Here is a 12216-nt window from a genome sequence, read left to right on the forward strand (position 1 = left end):
CCAGAGGGGCTGTGGCAGATCCTGGGGGTGGCTCTGGGGGCTTAGGGAGGTCTAGGAGGATATCTGTGGGTGCTAAGGGGATGTTGTTGGGGCTCAGGGAGAGCCCATGGGGCTGACAGGTTTGTAGTGGTGGGGGGTCTGTGGCCTCCATGGATGGAGGGCTGTGGGAAGTGCTATGTGGGGGCCCCTTCCCCCAGGGGGAGGTCTGTCAGGGTATGGGGAGAGGGTCACTTGATACTGGGGCCCACTACCTACTTTGAGGGGTACAGGGTGTTTGAGCTGCCAGTGGCTGGATTTGAAAGGACCCTGTGCCCTGAGAGTGTGTTTAGGGGGTTTCTGCCCCTGGGAGATGCTGCCAAGGGGTCAGGGGATGCTGAGGGGCTTCAGTGCAGGTGATGGAGGATTCATAACTGTTCTCACTGCCCACTGCATCCTCTTGCTCCCCAAGGACCTGCAGCTGGCCCAACACCTGCAAGGGCCCCAGAGGGGGAGCGTCTGATGGGGGGCACCCCCGGGATCCCCACACCATGGCCCAATCCCTGGCACCCACCCACAGGAGCCCCCCTCCTGACACTTTCACATCCCTAATCCTATTGGGGGGTCCCTGAGAGATCCCCACATTGAGACATCCCCCACCTGGAACTCCCTTCTCAATACCCCTCCTGAGGGCCCCCACCATAGCACCCCACAAACTCCCCGGGCAACACATCCCCGGGTGGGGGTCCCCTTCCTGACTTCAGCACTTCTCAGATTATTGTGAGTCCCCACCTGTAATCATTCCAGGACCCGGGAACTGGAGGGACATCATCCCCCAAGGGGACATCCCTAGGACTCACACTCTATTGGAGACCTCCCTCACTTCTGCTGGACCCCAATAAATATCTCTGATCCTCAAATGCTGCTGCTAGAGTGAGGGAAATTGGGGGCAGGCACCTGTGAAGGAGGCTCTGGGTGCAGGGACTTAAGGGGGGGGGGTGGGAGCACCTCCACGAGGGCTGTGGGAATTGGGATAGGGGATATTTGGGGAGGTGAGGAGGAGGGTGAAGCTTAAAATGTCCCCTTAATAAGGTGGTGTTTGGAGGGGCAGGGCTTGAGAGGGCACTTTTATAGTGGTGGGGTCATTTTGGGGGGTTAGGGATTAGAGGTTTGCTTTATGGAGGAATCAATGCATCAGGAGTCAGGGATCCCGGGGCAGGGACTTCGGGTCTGTTTTATAGAGGATGGGGGGCTGCCTCCAGGGCAGGGGCGTAGGGCTCCCCTTTACAAAGGCAGAGCGGCCGGTGCGGGGCAGGGCTTGACGTGAGACGGGGCTTTAAGCCTCCCGTGTGAGGCCCGAGCCTCGAGGGGTGGGGTTTTAAGGGGCGCTCTTTATGGGGCTGGGCCCAGGGTCCACTTTTATGCTGGCGGTGGCGGGTTGTCGTAGTAGGGTGCGTGTGCGCCACCTGAGAGGGGCAGGACTTAGGGGGTGGGGCTGCATGGGGCGTGGTTGTGGGGTTCCCCAATATAAGGGCTCTCCGGTCCGCCCCCCCACCCCGCGGGCCATGGCGGCTGCGGCGCTGCTGCTGGGCCTGCTGTCGCTGCTGCTGTCGCTGCTGTCGCGACTGTCGCGGCGTGGCGATGGGCGCGGCCCGCGCTGGGGCGTGCTGCACCTGCTGCACCCACAGGGGGCGCTGCACCTGAGCCGCCTGACGCGGCGGCACGGGCCCGTGCTGCGCCTGCGCGCGGCGGGCCGCGGTGAGTGCGGGATCCCCGACCCCAGCCGAACTTGCCCGGAACCCCCGAACCCGACCCTGACCGAGCTGCCCGGGACCCCCGAACCCGACCCCACCCCAGCCGCCCGGGACCCCCGAACCCGACACCAACCCAACCGCCCGGGACCCCACAGCCCCCCAAACCCCCCTCCCTGCTCCCCAGGGACTCTCCGAGCCCCCAACTCTGCCCTTTCCCCCTGCGGTGGGGACCTCTCCTCAAACCCCCCCAAACCTTTCTTGGGGCCCTAATCCCCCGATGCTCTCCCCAAAATCCCACGCCAGGACTCCCCACTTGGTTTGGGATCTCCCCCAGTTTTGGAGTACCCCCAGCCCCTCCTCTTCCCTGCAGAGGTGCTGGTGTCGAGCTCGGTGGCGACCATCCGCGAGGCGCTGGTCCGGCACTGGGGGGACTGGCTGGGGTGCCCCCACAGCTATCTGGGTATGGCGGCGGGGTGGGGGGCGGTTGGAGGGGTTCCTGTGGGGTTTGGGGAGTATCCTGTGTGTAGTGAAGCCCTTCGGGGGATTTGAAGGGAGTCACTGTGTGGTTTCTGGGGTTCTCTGTGGGGCTCGGGGAGGGTCTCTAAGGGTTTGGGGGGGCCCTGTGGGATGGCAAGTCCTTATGGGTTTTGAGGGCGTCCCTATGAGATTGAAGGGGTTGTTACGGGATTGGGAGGGGGTCCCAATGGAGTTGGGGACATGGGTACTGGGGGGGGGGGGGCAGTTCTGGAGGGGTGGGTTGTCTGTAGGGGCTAGGGCAGTTTCTAGAAGTCTCTGCCCCACCAGACACACCCTTCAGCCTCCAGGGTGGCATTAGGAGGGTCCCATGGAGGAAGCGGCTATGGGGTTGAAGGAGGCTTTATGAGGTAGTGGGGCCCTGTAGCACACCCCTGGTGTATTGGAGGTGGGTCCCTATAGGGGCTGGGGGGTTTCTGGGGGTCCCTTACTGCTCCTGCCCAACCCCAGGGTTGCTGGTGTCACGGGGGGGCCGGGACCTGGCACTGGGAGACCCCTGCCCTGGCTGGCGGCGGCAGCGGGGAGCAGTTCGGGGGGCACTGGCACGGGCTGGGGGGCATCTCGGGCCCTTCCTTTGGCTGCAGGGCCGGGAGTTGTGTGAGGTGAGACCCTGAAACCGACTCCTGCCCAAAATGATCCTTCTGCAACCACGACACCCCCAAAACTGATCCTCCCAGCATTGCAAAACAGATCCCCACACAATATTGACCAGCAAAACCCTGGCCAATGCACCCCAAAACTGATACCTTGAGCCTCACTCCCTTCACCCAAACCCCACCCATGCACCTTAACCATGTCCCCTGCATCTGGAAACTGCCCCCCAAACCCTACCCCCTGCACTCATCCCCCAATCTCTGCATCCCAAACCTGATCCCCAAACCCTGCACCCGCATCACTGTCCCCCAAAACTTACCCACCCAAACCTCACCCTCTGCACCCCAAAAGGGCATTATCCCTGTGAGTCCCCATAACTCCCTCAGAGCTCTGCACTTCTCTTGTGCGACCCCCTCAACCAGCCTTGGAGTCCCCCTTTATTTGCTCTGGGGCTCTCTCTAACCTCCTCTTTCCCCCAGGAGCTGCGTTCGTATGGGGAGGCCCCCCTGGACCCCTTTGAGGTGTTCACCTTCCACACCTGCAGCACCATCGCACGCCTCCTCTTTGGGGAGCTGGTGAGGATCTGGCAGGGGGCCCAGGATGGAGACAGGGGTTTGGAGGAGGACCCCAGTTTTTATGGGGGCCCAGGGTTTGGGGGGGACCCAGGAGTCTGTGGAGGGAACATCCAGCTGTTTGGGGGGACTGACCAATTTGTGTGTGGGTGGCAGGGGTTTGGGGGCACATAGGAATTTGAGGGGACCCGAATGTCTGAAATGATGTTCGGGGTGTTCTGGGGGATCCAGAGACAATTGAGTACTGGGCAGTACACAGGTGTGTTCTCCTCCAGGTGCCCCCTCCAGGGGAGCTCCGGGCCTTCTCACGCTGCCTGGGGGAGCTGCTGCAGGTCTGGGGGCACAGCAGTGTTCGGGTGCTGGACCTGCTGCCCCTGCTGCGGGTGAGCCTGGCAGCTCCTGGGGGTGGCTGTGGGGCTGTGGCCTTTTTGCTGCATGAGGGTCTATGGAGCCCAGAGCTATAGAGCCCTATGGGGGCAATAAGGGAATTGTGGAGATCTACAGGGGGACTATGGGCCCTTGGGGGCCTGGGAAGGGCTGTGAGTCTCAGGGGGATTATATGGCCCATGGGAGAGATATGGGGCTGGTGGGATTATATGGGGTTGGGAGTGAGGTTATAGCATCTGTGTGGGACTGGAGAAGGGTATGGAGGGCTGACAGAGAGCTTATAGGGTCCATAGAGAGCTTGGGTGGTGTCTGTGGTACTGGGAAGGGACCCTATAACTCTAATGGGGCTGGACAGGGGTTATAGTGTTTGTGTGGGGCTAGGGTGAGTGTCACAGGGTCTATATGGTGTTGAGGATCTCTGGGCCTGGGAGGGGCAGTTGTGGGGGCTGTATAGGGCTGAGGTGGGGTAAAGTGTCTCTGTGGTGCTGAGGATGCCTGTAGGACATTGGAGGGGTCTGTATGGCCCAGGGGAGCGGCCATAGGGTATCTCTGGGGCTCAGGAGACTCAGGCAGCATCTCTGGGGGAGCGGGTGTCTCTCTGAGGTCAAAGGTTTCTTGGCGGTGGGGGTCCCCATGGAGTCCCTGTGCGCAGGCCCTGCCCAACCCGGGACTGCGGAAGCTGCTGCAGCTTGTCCAGCACCGTGACATGTTTGTGGAGACCCAGATCCAGCGGCATCAGGTGGGGAGGCCCGGGGAGCTGGGAGGCAGCCCGAGGTCAGGAGCGGTGCAGTTGGAACAGAGCCTCAGGGGAAACCCAGGGCTTTGGAAACTACATGGGGGTCTGGAAGGACTCAGGTTCTGGGTGGAAACCAGGAGTTTGGGGGCTACCCAGGGGCTTGGGGGCACCCACATATTTTTGGGGAAACAGAGGTTTGGGGGGACCCAAGGGGATGGGAGGAGCCGGGGGTCTGGGAGGCTTGTAAGGCCTTGGGGAGGGCCAGGGGTTTAGGTGGACTTGGGGATTTGGAAGAGACTCCCGTGTTTGGGGGCAGCTGGGGATCAGGAGAAACCCCCAACACGTGTCACCCCTTTGCCAGGCGTGCCCCTCCCCTCCCCCGGACTCAGTTCTGGGGGCACTGCTGGGGCGTAATCCTGGGGCACGGGAGGGCCCCCTGAGCCCCCCCCGGCTGCACATGGCGCTGGTGGACCTGTTCATTGGGGGAACCGAGACCACTGCGGCGGCGCTGGGCTGGGCTGTGGCCTTCCTGCTGCACCGCCCCGAGGTGAAACACATGTCCCTCCATGTCTTCCATGCAGCCCTGGGGGGGTCCTCTGTGTCCCCCCCTACATCCTGTGTTCCATATGTCCCTCATGTTCCCTTCTCCGTGGGTTTCCTGCTGCTCTGCCCCCAGATGATGTGGAGCACCCTCTGTCCCCTGTACAGTGCCAGGGCTCCATGTGTGTACTTGGGGGTCCCATATCCCCACCTGTGTCCTACATGTCCCCCACGTCCTCCTCCCCATGGCTGACACTGTGCCCTTGCACCACCCTGAGGTGCCCCATGGATCTCTCAGACATTTCAGAGCTGTGTCTGTGTCTCTATGTGGCTCCTTGGTTTGGGGTTTCCATGGAGAGGTGGCTCAGGGTCCAGAGATAGAGGGTCCTAAGAGAGAGATCTGGGGGCTCAGGGGTGTCCCCAAGGAGGAGGGAGGAGCAAGTCTGGGGTGGGGGTTGGGTCTCAGGACAGGTCTGGGGAGGATCTGGGAGTTCAAGGGGGTTGCCAAGGGAGAGGGCCAGGCTTGAGGATGGTTTGGGGTCCCAGGGGCAGGTTGGTGAGTTTGGGGGGGTCTGGGGTTCTGGGGAGTCGCCCTGTCATCCCATTGCCACTGTGTGCCCCCTGGGATGCACCCCCTCCCCTGGTGCCCCATGGCAGACATGGCACACCTGTGCAGCTGCAGGTGCGGCTGCGGGCGGAGCTGCAGGGGGCACAGGGACCACCCGGGCCAGGGGACATGGGGCGCCTACCCCTTCTTCAGGCCACCGTCAGCGAGACCCTGCGGCTGCGACCCCCTGTGCCCCTGGCGCTGCCCCACTGCGCCCTGCGCCACACCAGGTACCAGGGCAGGGAGGAGCCGCCACCGGCCAGCCTGGGTGAGGGGCAACCACCACAGAACAGGAAGGGTCCACCTGGTATCATCAGTAGGGTCCGGGAGAACCCAGCAGAGCCCATTAGACCCCAGCAAGTCCCGCTAAGACCCATCAGGTCCCAGCATGGCCCGGGTAAGACCCGAATATGCAGAATATTTACCAGTAGGGCCCAGTAGAAGTAGGCCCACAGTAGACTCCAACAGACCAGTACAGTCTGGTAAGTCCTTGTAGGACCCAGTAGGCTTCAACAGGGCCCAATAAATCCCAGTAAGACTCATTAGGTCCCAGTAGGCCCCAGTATAACCCCAGTACATTCCACTTGCCCCAGCAGGTTCTGGTATGACCCCAGTAGACCCTAACAGACACTCAGTAGATCCTAGAAGATTCCAGAATAGCCTCAGTAGGCCCCAGCAGAGCCCAGAAGATCCCAGCAGGAGTTCCCAATATATCCCAGTAAGTCCAAGGTAGCCCCACGAAACCCCAGTAGACATCCAGTAGCCCCCAGAAAAGCTCACGATGGGTCCAGCAGTTCCCAGTGAGCCCAGTAGACCCCAGTATGGCCCCAGTAGACCTCGACAGATAGCCAGTAGATACCAGAGAGCTCCAGTAGGACTCCACCAGATCCCAGTATGGCGCTAGCAGATCCCACCCAGTGTGCCAGTAGACCCCAAATAAATTCTAGTAGGTGTCAGTATGGCTCCAGTAGATTCCAGTATAGCATCAGCAAATTCCAGTAGGCACCTAATAGATCCCAGGAGACCCCAGAGAGCCCCAGTAGACTCCAACAGACACCCAGTAACTTCCAGCAGCACCTACCAGATCTCAGTATAGACCCTGTAGACCCAAACAGACATCCAGTCATACCTAGTGAGCCCCCAGAGAGCCTCAGTAGGTCTCAGTATGGCCCATGTAACTTTCAGTAGCCCCCAGCAGACCGCAGTCTATCTCCATGCACCTTGTCCCCTTCCAGTCTTGGGGGGCTCCCCGTGGCAGCCGGCACTGTCCTGATCCCCAACCTGCTGGCAGCCCAACAGGACCCTGACATCTGGCAGCACCCTGAGGTCTTCCTGCCCGGTATGTGGGTATGCCTGCACTCTGAGTGCCCCCCTGAACTCCTGGGTTTCCTCAAACATCAAACTGGGTTCCCCCAGCCATGGTGTTTTCCCTGATTCCTGGGTATCCTGGGAACACCTTTGTGTCATGAGTGTCCCCCCCCCCCGATGCCTGAACCACCCCAACCCCACACCCCCTCCCCCAAACCTGTGGTTACCCCCCACCATCCCCATTAGTTCTCCCATATATCTGTGTACCCCCCTCAAAACCTGTTCCTCCCCTCTACCCCCCTGCCGAAACCCCTGAGACCCCCCTCAGGTGTCTGAACCCTCCCCAAACATGTGAATCCCCTCTGTCATCCTGGGGTCTCCCCCGAATCTTAGGCTCCCTCTGAGCCCCTGGGTCACCCCAAACCCCCATGTTTCCCTTCTGAACCCCGAAGTCCAACCTGGGGAACCCCCAGGCACCCTCCAAACTTGTGGAGGTCCGCCCCTAAGTCCTGGGTCCCCCCATGGCGCCCGCTCCCCCCAAGCCTGTGGGTCCCCCCCTGGAACCCCCCGATCCTGCGGGTCCCCCCGCACCCCTCGGAGCTGACCCGCCGCCCCCCAGAGCGGTTCCTGGCGCCGGGCGCCCCCTCGCGGTCGCTGCTGCCGTTCGGCTGCGGGGCGCGATCGTGCCCGGGGGAGGGGCTGGCGCGGGCCGAGCTCTTCGTGTTCCTGGGGCTGATCCTGCGGGAATTCCGTCTGGAGCCGGGCCCGGAGGGACTGCCGGGGCTGAGGGGCTCACCGGGCACGGTGCTGCGCTGCCCCTCCTTTCGCCTGCGTATGGTGCCCTGCCAGCCCCCGGGCTTACCCTGACCCTGGCCTGACTCCACTTGACCACTTTATTACTTTTCTGAACACACTGTGACTCACCTGAGGTTTTTTTGACCCTTCTTGAATACACCTGACTTCACCTGAGCCTGTGTGACACTGCCTGAACCTGGCTGACCGTGACCCCCTGACTGACCCCACCTGACATCGGCCTCACCCCTGCCAACCCTATGCCTCACCTTGACACCGGCTATGACCCCAGCTGTGACCCTACCTAACCCCATCTGACTCTGCTTGAACCCTGCGTGACTCCATCCCAACTCACCTGACACCTGACCCCTGCGTGCCCCCATTCAAAACCAGATAGCTGGGTCTCTCCTGGATGCCTGAGTCAATGCAGTGTGGGAGGGCCCCATTTATCTCCTCCTAATAAAATTTGTGCTTTTGAACCCACAAGTCCCGGCTCTTCCTGGGACCCCCTAAACGTCCGGAACGCCCGAAGCCCAGCCTTGCGCCCACCCTGACCGGCCACTCTCGGCACCCGCCACAGCCCTCGGACAGCATCAGAAGATAGCGGTCTGGCTGATTTGCACTTCCCCGCTCCGCAAAGCCCTCCCCGGAGAGGCTGCGGTCCGGGTTGGGCTCGCAGCCCTGCGAGATACGGCGGGTTTGTGCGGGGCGCTGCGTTCTGCTGATCTGACTGGCAACAGGCGACTCAAAGCATGAAGCGCTCTGATTGGCCGAGGCCTGGTGTGCCTGGCAACCGATTGGCTTAGAGCTGTTGGGGGTGGGAGGGGAGTAGAGCGCCGTCCCCAGAGCGAGGGCCTGGAGGAGCGGGCGCTGCAGGGTGGAGTGCCCGCTCCGAACATAGCGGGGGCACTCAGGAGCACTCCCCCGACGCAAAAACCCGAGGGAGAGAACAGCGAGGAGGGGCAGGGAGGGAACGAGACCGTCCGCGCCCCTCGAGTCATGTGTCGAAATGGGGGCAACGGCAAAGGAGGGGTAGGCAAGGCAAGGGAACGGAAAGGTTGGTCGGTGAGGAAAGGCAAAGGAGGAAGAGGCAATTCAAGAGGGCACCAATACAAGGCAAGGCAAGCGTGGGTTAGGTAAGGCAAAAAAAGGAAGGGTATGAAACGCTATGCAAGGGAGGGTTAAACAAGGCAAAACAACAGAGGAGAAGGCAAGACGACAGAAGGGAGGGTTGGTAAAGGCAACACGAGGAAAGGGAGGGGCAGACAAGGGGTCCAGGCAAGGCAAGGGGAGGCAGTGGAAGCCAAGATAATGGAAGGAAATGGAGAGGTAGGCCAGATAAGGCAGTACAAGGCAACGGAGGGGTTGTTACCTGAGCTATCCAGCTGCAGGGTAAATGTTCAAAATAAACATTGGACCCTCAAGGGAAGAGTCTGCAGGGTGCCGCACCGGTCCCGGGGCCCCCCGCCCCGCGGGTGCCGCCCGCAGCTCCTGCTCCATCATCCCCACAGCCCCTGCGCTCCCCCCGCCCCGGTGACATAACTCAGGTTTCCCACAGGGTCCGCATGATTTGCGGAAAAAACTCCACAACTAGTAAAAGTCGTGAAGTGGGTATGTATCTTTATTCAGCGTCGGACGCATGCAGGATAACTCCTTAAAGAACATGCGTGCAATCAGAGAGTCCAAACTCCCCTTTTTCCCCCAGCCTATTGCATATGCATTAAGTTTTGCAATAGGTTCATGCATATTCATCGCATTACAATTAGTTAATGTCAGTCCTTGAGCAGAGAGCTCGCTGTTTGTCAGTTGTGTCCTGCAGCCTCAGTTTTGGCTTGCTTCTTATTTCAAGGTCCAAGGGGCCCCTCTTACCTTCCTCTAGCTTGGAAGCTCACATTCCTTTCACCTTGTTTGAGACAATTTTGAGAGCTACAGGCTTTTTTGAACACAGCAAATTTAACAGACTAAACAACTTAAACAATTCAAAACAGCATATTCCACTTAAATCTGAAGTTGATTTCTAACCCAAGTTAATTCCTAACCTCATGTCTCATTTGACAGGAGATGAAGGATTTTTAGGGATTTTTTTTTAGGACTATTGAGGGTAATTTTAGGACTTTTTATGAGTTAGGGTATCTTTAGGGCTTTTGAGGGAATTTTAAGGTATTTTTTGGGGTAGATTTTTTAGAATTTTAATGAGTTTTGTCCGGAGTGAGTCCCTGTGTGTTCCTTGCCAAATTCGATGACTCTAACGACTTTTGTGTCCAAGTTCTGATTGTTCCTAGGGTCCTGTACCACGCAGATGAAGAAGTGTATCACCTTTTTGAAGAACCCAACCAGCTCCACAAAAGAGAAATAGTAACAGTTATAACTATCGCAATGCTGCTGGGCCTAGGAACAGCAGGAACGGCCACGGGAGTCTCAGCCTTGGTGACCCAGCACCAAGGACTGTCCCAGCTGCAGGCAACGATTGACGAGGACCTGCAGAGGATCGAGAAATCCATCTCCTATCTAGAGAAGTCGGTCTCCTCACTCTCAGAAGTGGTCCTACAAAACAGGCGAGGTCTGGACCTCCTGTTCATGCAGCAAGGGGGCCTGTGTGCCGCCTTGAAAGAGGAGTGTTGTTTCTATGCAGACCACATGGGAGTCGTGAGAGACTCCATGGCAGAGCTCCGAAACAGACTGGCTCAGAGACAGAGATACAGGGAAGCCCAACAGGGTTGGTTCGAGTCCTGGTTCAATCGATCGCCATGGCTGACCACCCTAATTTCTACCCTAATTGGTCCATTGGCAATGCTACTTTTAGCTATCACCTTCGGACCATGCCTGCTGAACAAACTAGTCTCATTCGTTCAGACCCGCCTAGAACGGGCCAACATCCTGTTCATAGGCCGACAGCAAATGCTGTGACCAGAGACAACCTCATGCCTCATCTCAGTACCTATGAGTATGACTACTTCGTTCATTTGTAAAAAAGGGGGGGGAGATGTAGTGGATAGGGTCGGGCGGTCGGAAAATCTCGCGATGTTACGGAAAGCAGCAGAGCTCCTCTCCCCCTAACTCCTAGTGATAAAGGATCACCCAAGAATGTTGTCCCCCCTAACATTAGTAACTTTCTGCTCCTTACTAACCAATTACAGTAAAGTAAGACCCCCTGACGTAGGGAAAAAACTTTCCCAGTATAAAACCCGATGAGGCGGGACAATAAAGGTCTTGAACCGTCCACCACACTGGTGTCTGCGTGTGTTCTTGGCCCGAGTGACCCTGGGCAGTGGGTCGCCGTGCCGTTTCCTCAGAACCAGGTCACCTCGCCTTGCATCTGAAGGCGACAGTTTTGGGGTAGAAGGAAAGGCAAGTCTGGCACCCCATAGTTTAAGGGGCAGACGAAGAGCTGTGTAGGGAAGGGAACACCCCACATGACCTTTTTTCACCTCCTCCCCCGCTCCAAGGTCTAGCAGCCCCCCACGCGACCAGCTGCTTTCAGAGGGTTACCCAGGAACACCTGCACAGGGAGCTGCTAGTCCACAGGGGCTAACGGGGGTATCCCAAGCATCCCTCTGGGAGCTATGGTTGAAGCATCCAGCAGGGACTAGGGAGCTGCTAGGCCAACCTGGGCATAGAGCATCACTTTGAGAAAATGCCAAGGGAAGAACCCTCTTGCCAAGGGGCAGCACCCGAGCAGGCTAGGCAGCATGTACTACTGATGTACTACTTAGTAATCACCAAGGAATAATTACATAAGTTAACAGCAAATTACCCAATTTAGCTAGATGTGTAACCTTAACACAAAGTTTTATGTTTTACCAGTTTTCTGTTCTTCTGCTCCAAGTAGTTGTTGCAAAAAAGAAAGCGCTGTTATTTTTCTGTAGAGTTTTCTTCTATAACAAGCCCTTTACTGCCCTTGAATCTGAGCCAGAGAAGCCAAACAGCTGCAGCTGCTCTGAGGGGTTGGTGGGATTCGCCCCCTCCCTTTTCCTGGGTGCCATGGGAACGAGAGGCGAGCACAATCAGGGGTATATTAACCCCAGCCTTGGCTGAGGAGCTTCATTCCCTCTCTGGGATGTGCTGGGGTAAGAACTCTCCTCTCATTTCATTGAGGAGGCTCTTTCAGCTTATCTCAGCTTGTTTTCAGCAGGTGTTTCTGGGCATCTAAAGCAATAGAGGCTTGGAAGAGACTGAAGAAAACAGCATGGAATACAGGGAGTATTTAAGTTAACAATTTCGGGTTTTGTGTTTAGGGGTGGTAAAGTGCATTTGCAAGTTCTGGTGTTGTTCTTGTTTTGTTTTTTATTATTTTTTAGGAGGAGTAGATCTTCCAGAGGCTCCCAGTTCTGTCAAGTATAACACTTTGTTCAGCAGATTCATCATGTTGTCACAAGAGGGATCTGCCTAGTGTCAAAGATGATGTTTGAGATTGAG

General features: G+C 58.2%; 1 protein-coding gene across 1 annotated transcript; it reads left to right on the forward strand.

Moving 5' to 3' along the window:
- Positions 1-1541: 1541 nt before the first annotated feature.
- On the forward strand, positions 1542-8534 carry LOC132081750 (steroid 21-hydroxylase-like). Its single transcript, XM_059485640.1, has 10 exons — positions 1542-1734; positions 2101-2190; positions 2715-2866; positions 3338-3433; positions 3706-3813; positions 4470-4556; positions 4915-5100; positions 5770-5930; positions 6936-7039; positions 7628-8534. The coding sequence occupies exons 1-10, from the start codon at positions 1542-1544 to the stop codon at positions 7873-7875; spliced, it is 1425 nt and encodes a 474-aa protein (XP_059341623.1). The 3' UTR covers positions 7876-8534.
- The last annotated feature ends 3682 nt before the right edge of the window (positions 8535-12216 follow it).

Source organism: Ammospiza nelsoni, chromosome 19, assembly GCF_027579445.1.
Source record: "Ammospiza nelsoni isolate bAmmNel1 chromosome 19, bAmmNel1.pri, whole genome shotgun sequence".
In the NCBI taxonomy this organism is placed as follows: domain Eukaryota; kingdom Metazoa; phylum Chordata; class Aves; order Passeriformes; family Passerellidae; genus Ammospiza; species Ammospiza nelsoni.

Excerpts from the sequence above, each read along its gene's own strand:
- LOC132081750 (XM_059485640.1), top strand. The coding sequence starts at position 1,542 with ATGGCGGCTGCGGCGCTGCTGCTGGGCCTGCTGTCGCTGCTGCTGTCG. Across the intron at positions 2,191-2,714 it reads GTGCCCCCACAGCTATCTGG|GGTTGCTGGTGTCACGGGGG; the intron begins GTATGGCGGCGG and ends GCCCAACCCCAG. Across the intron at positions 5,931-6,935 it reads TGCGCCCTGCGCCACACCAG|TCTTGGGGGGCTCCCCGTGG; the intron begins GTACCAGGGCAG and ends GTCCCCTTCCAG.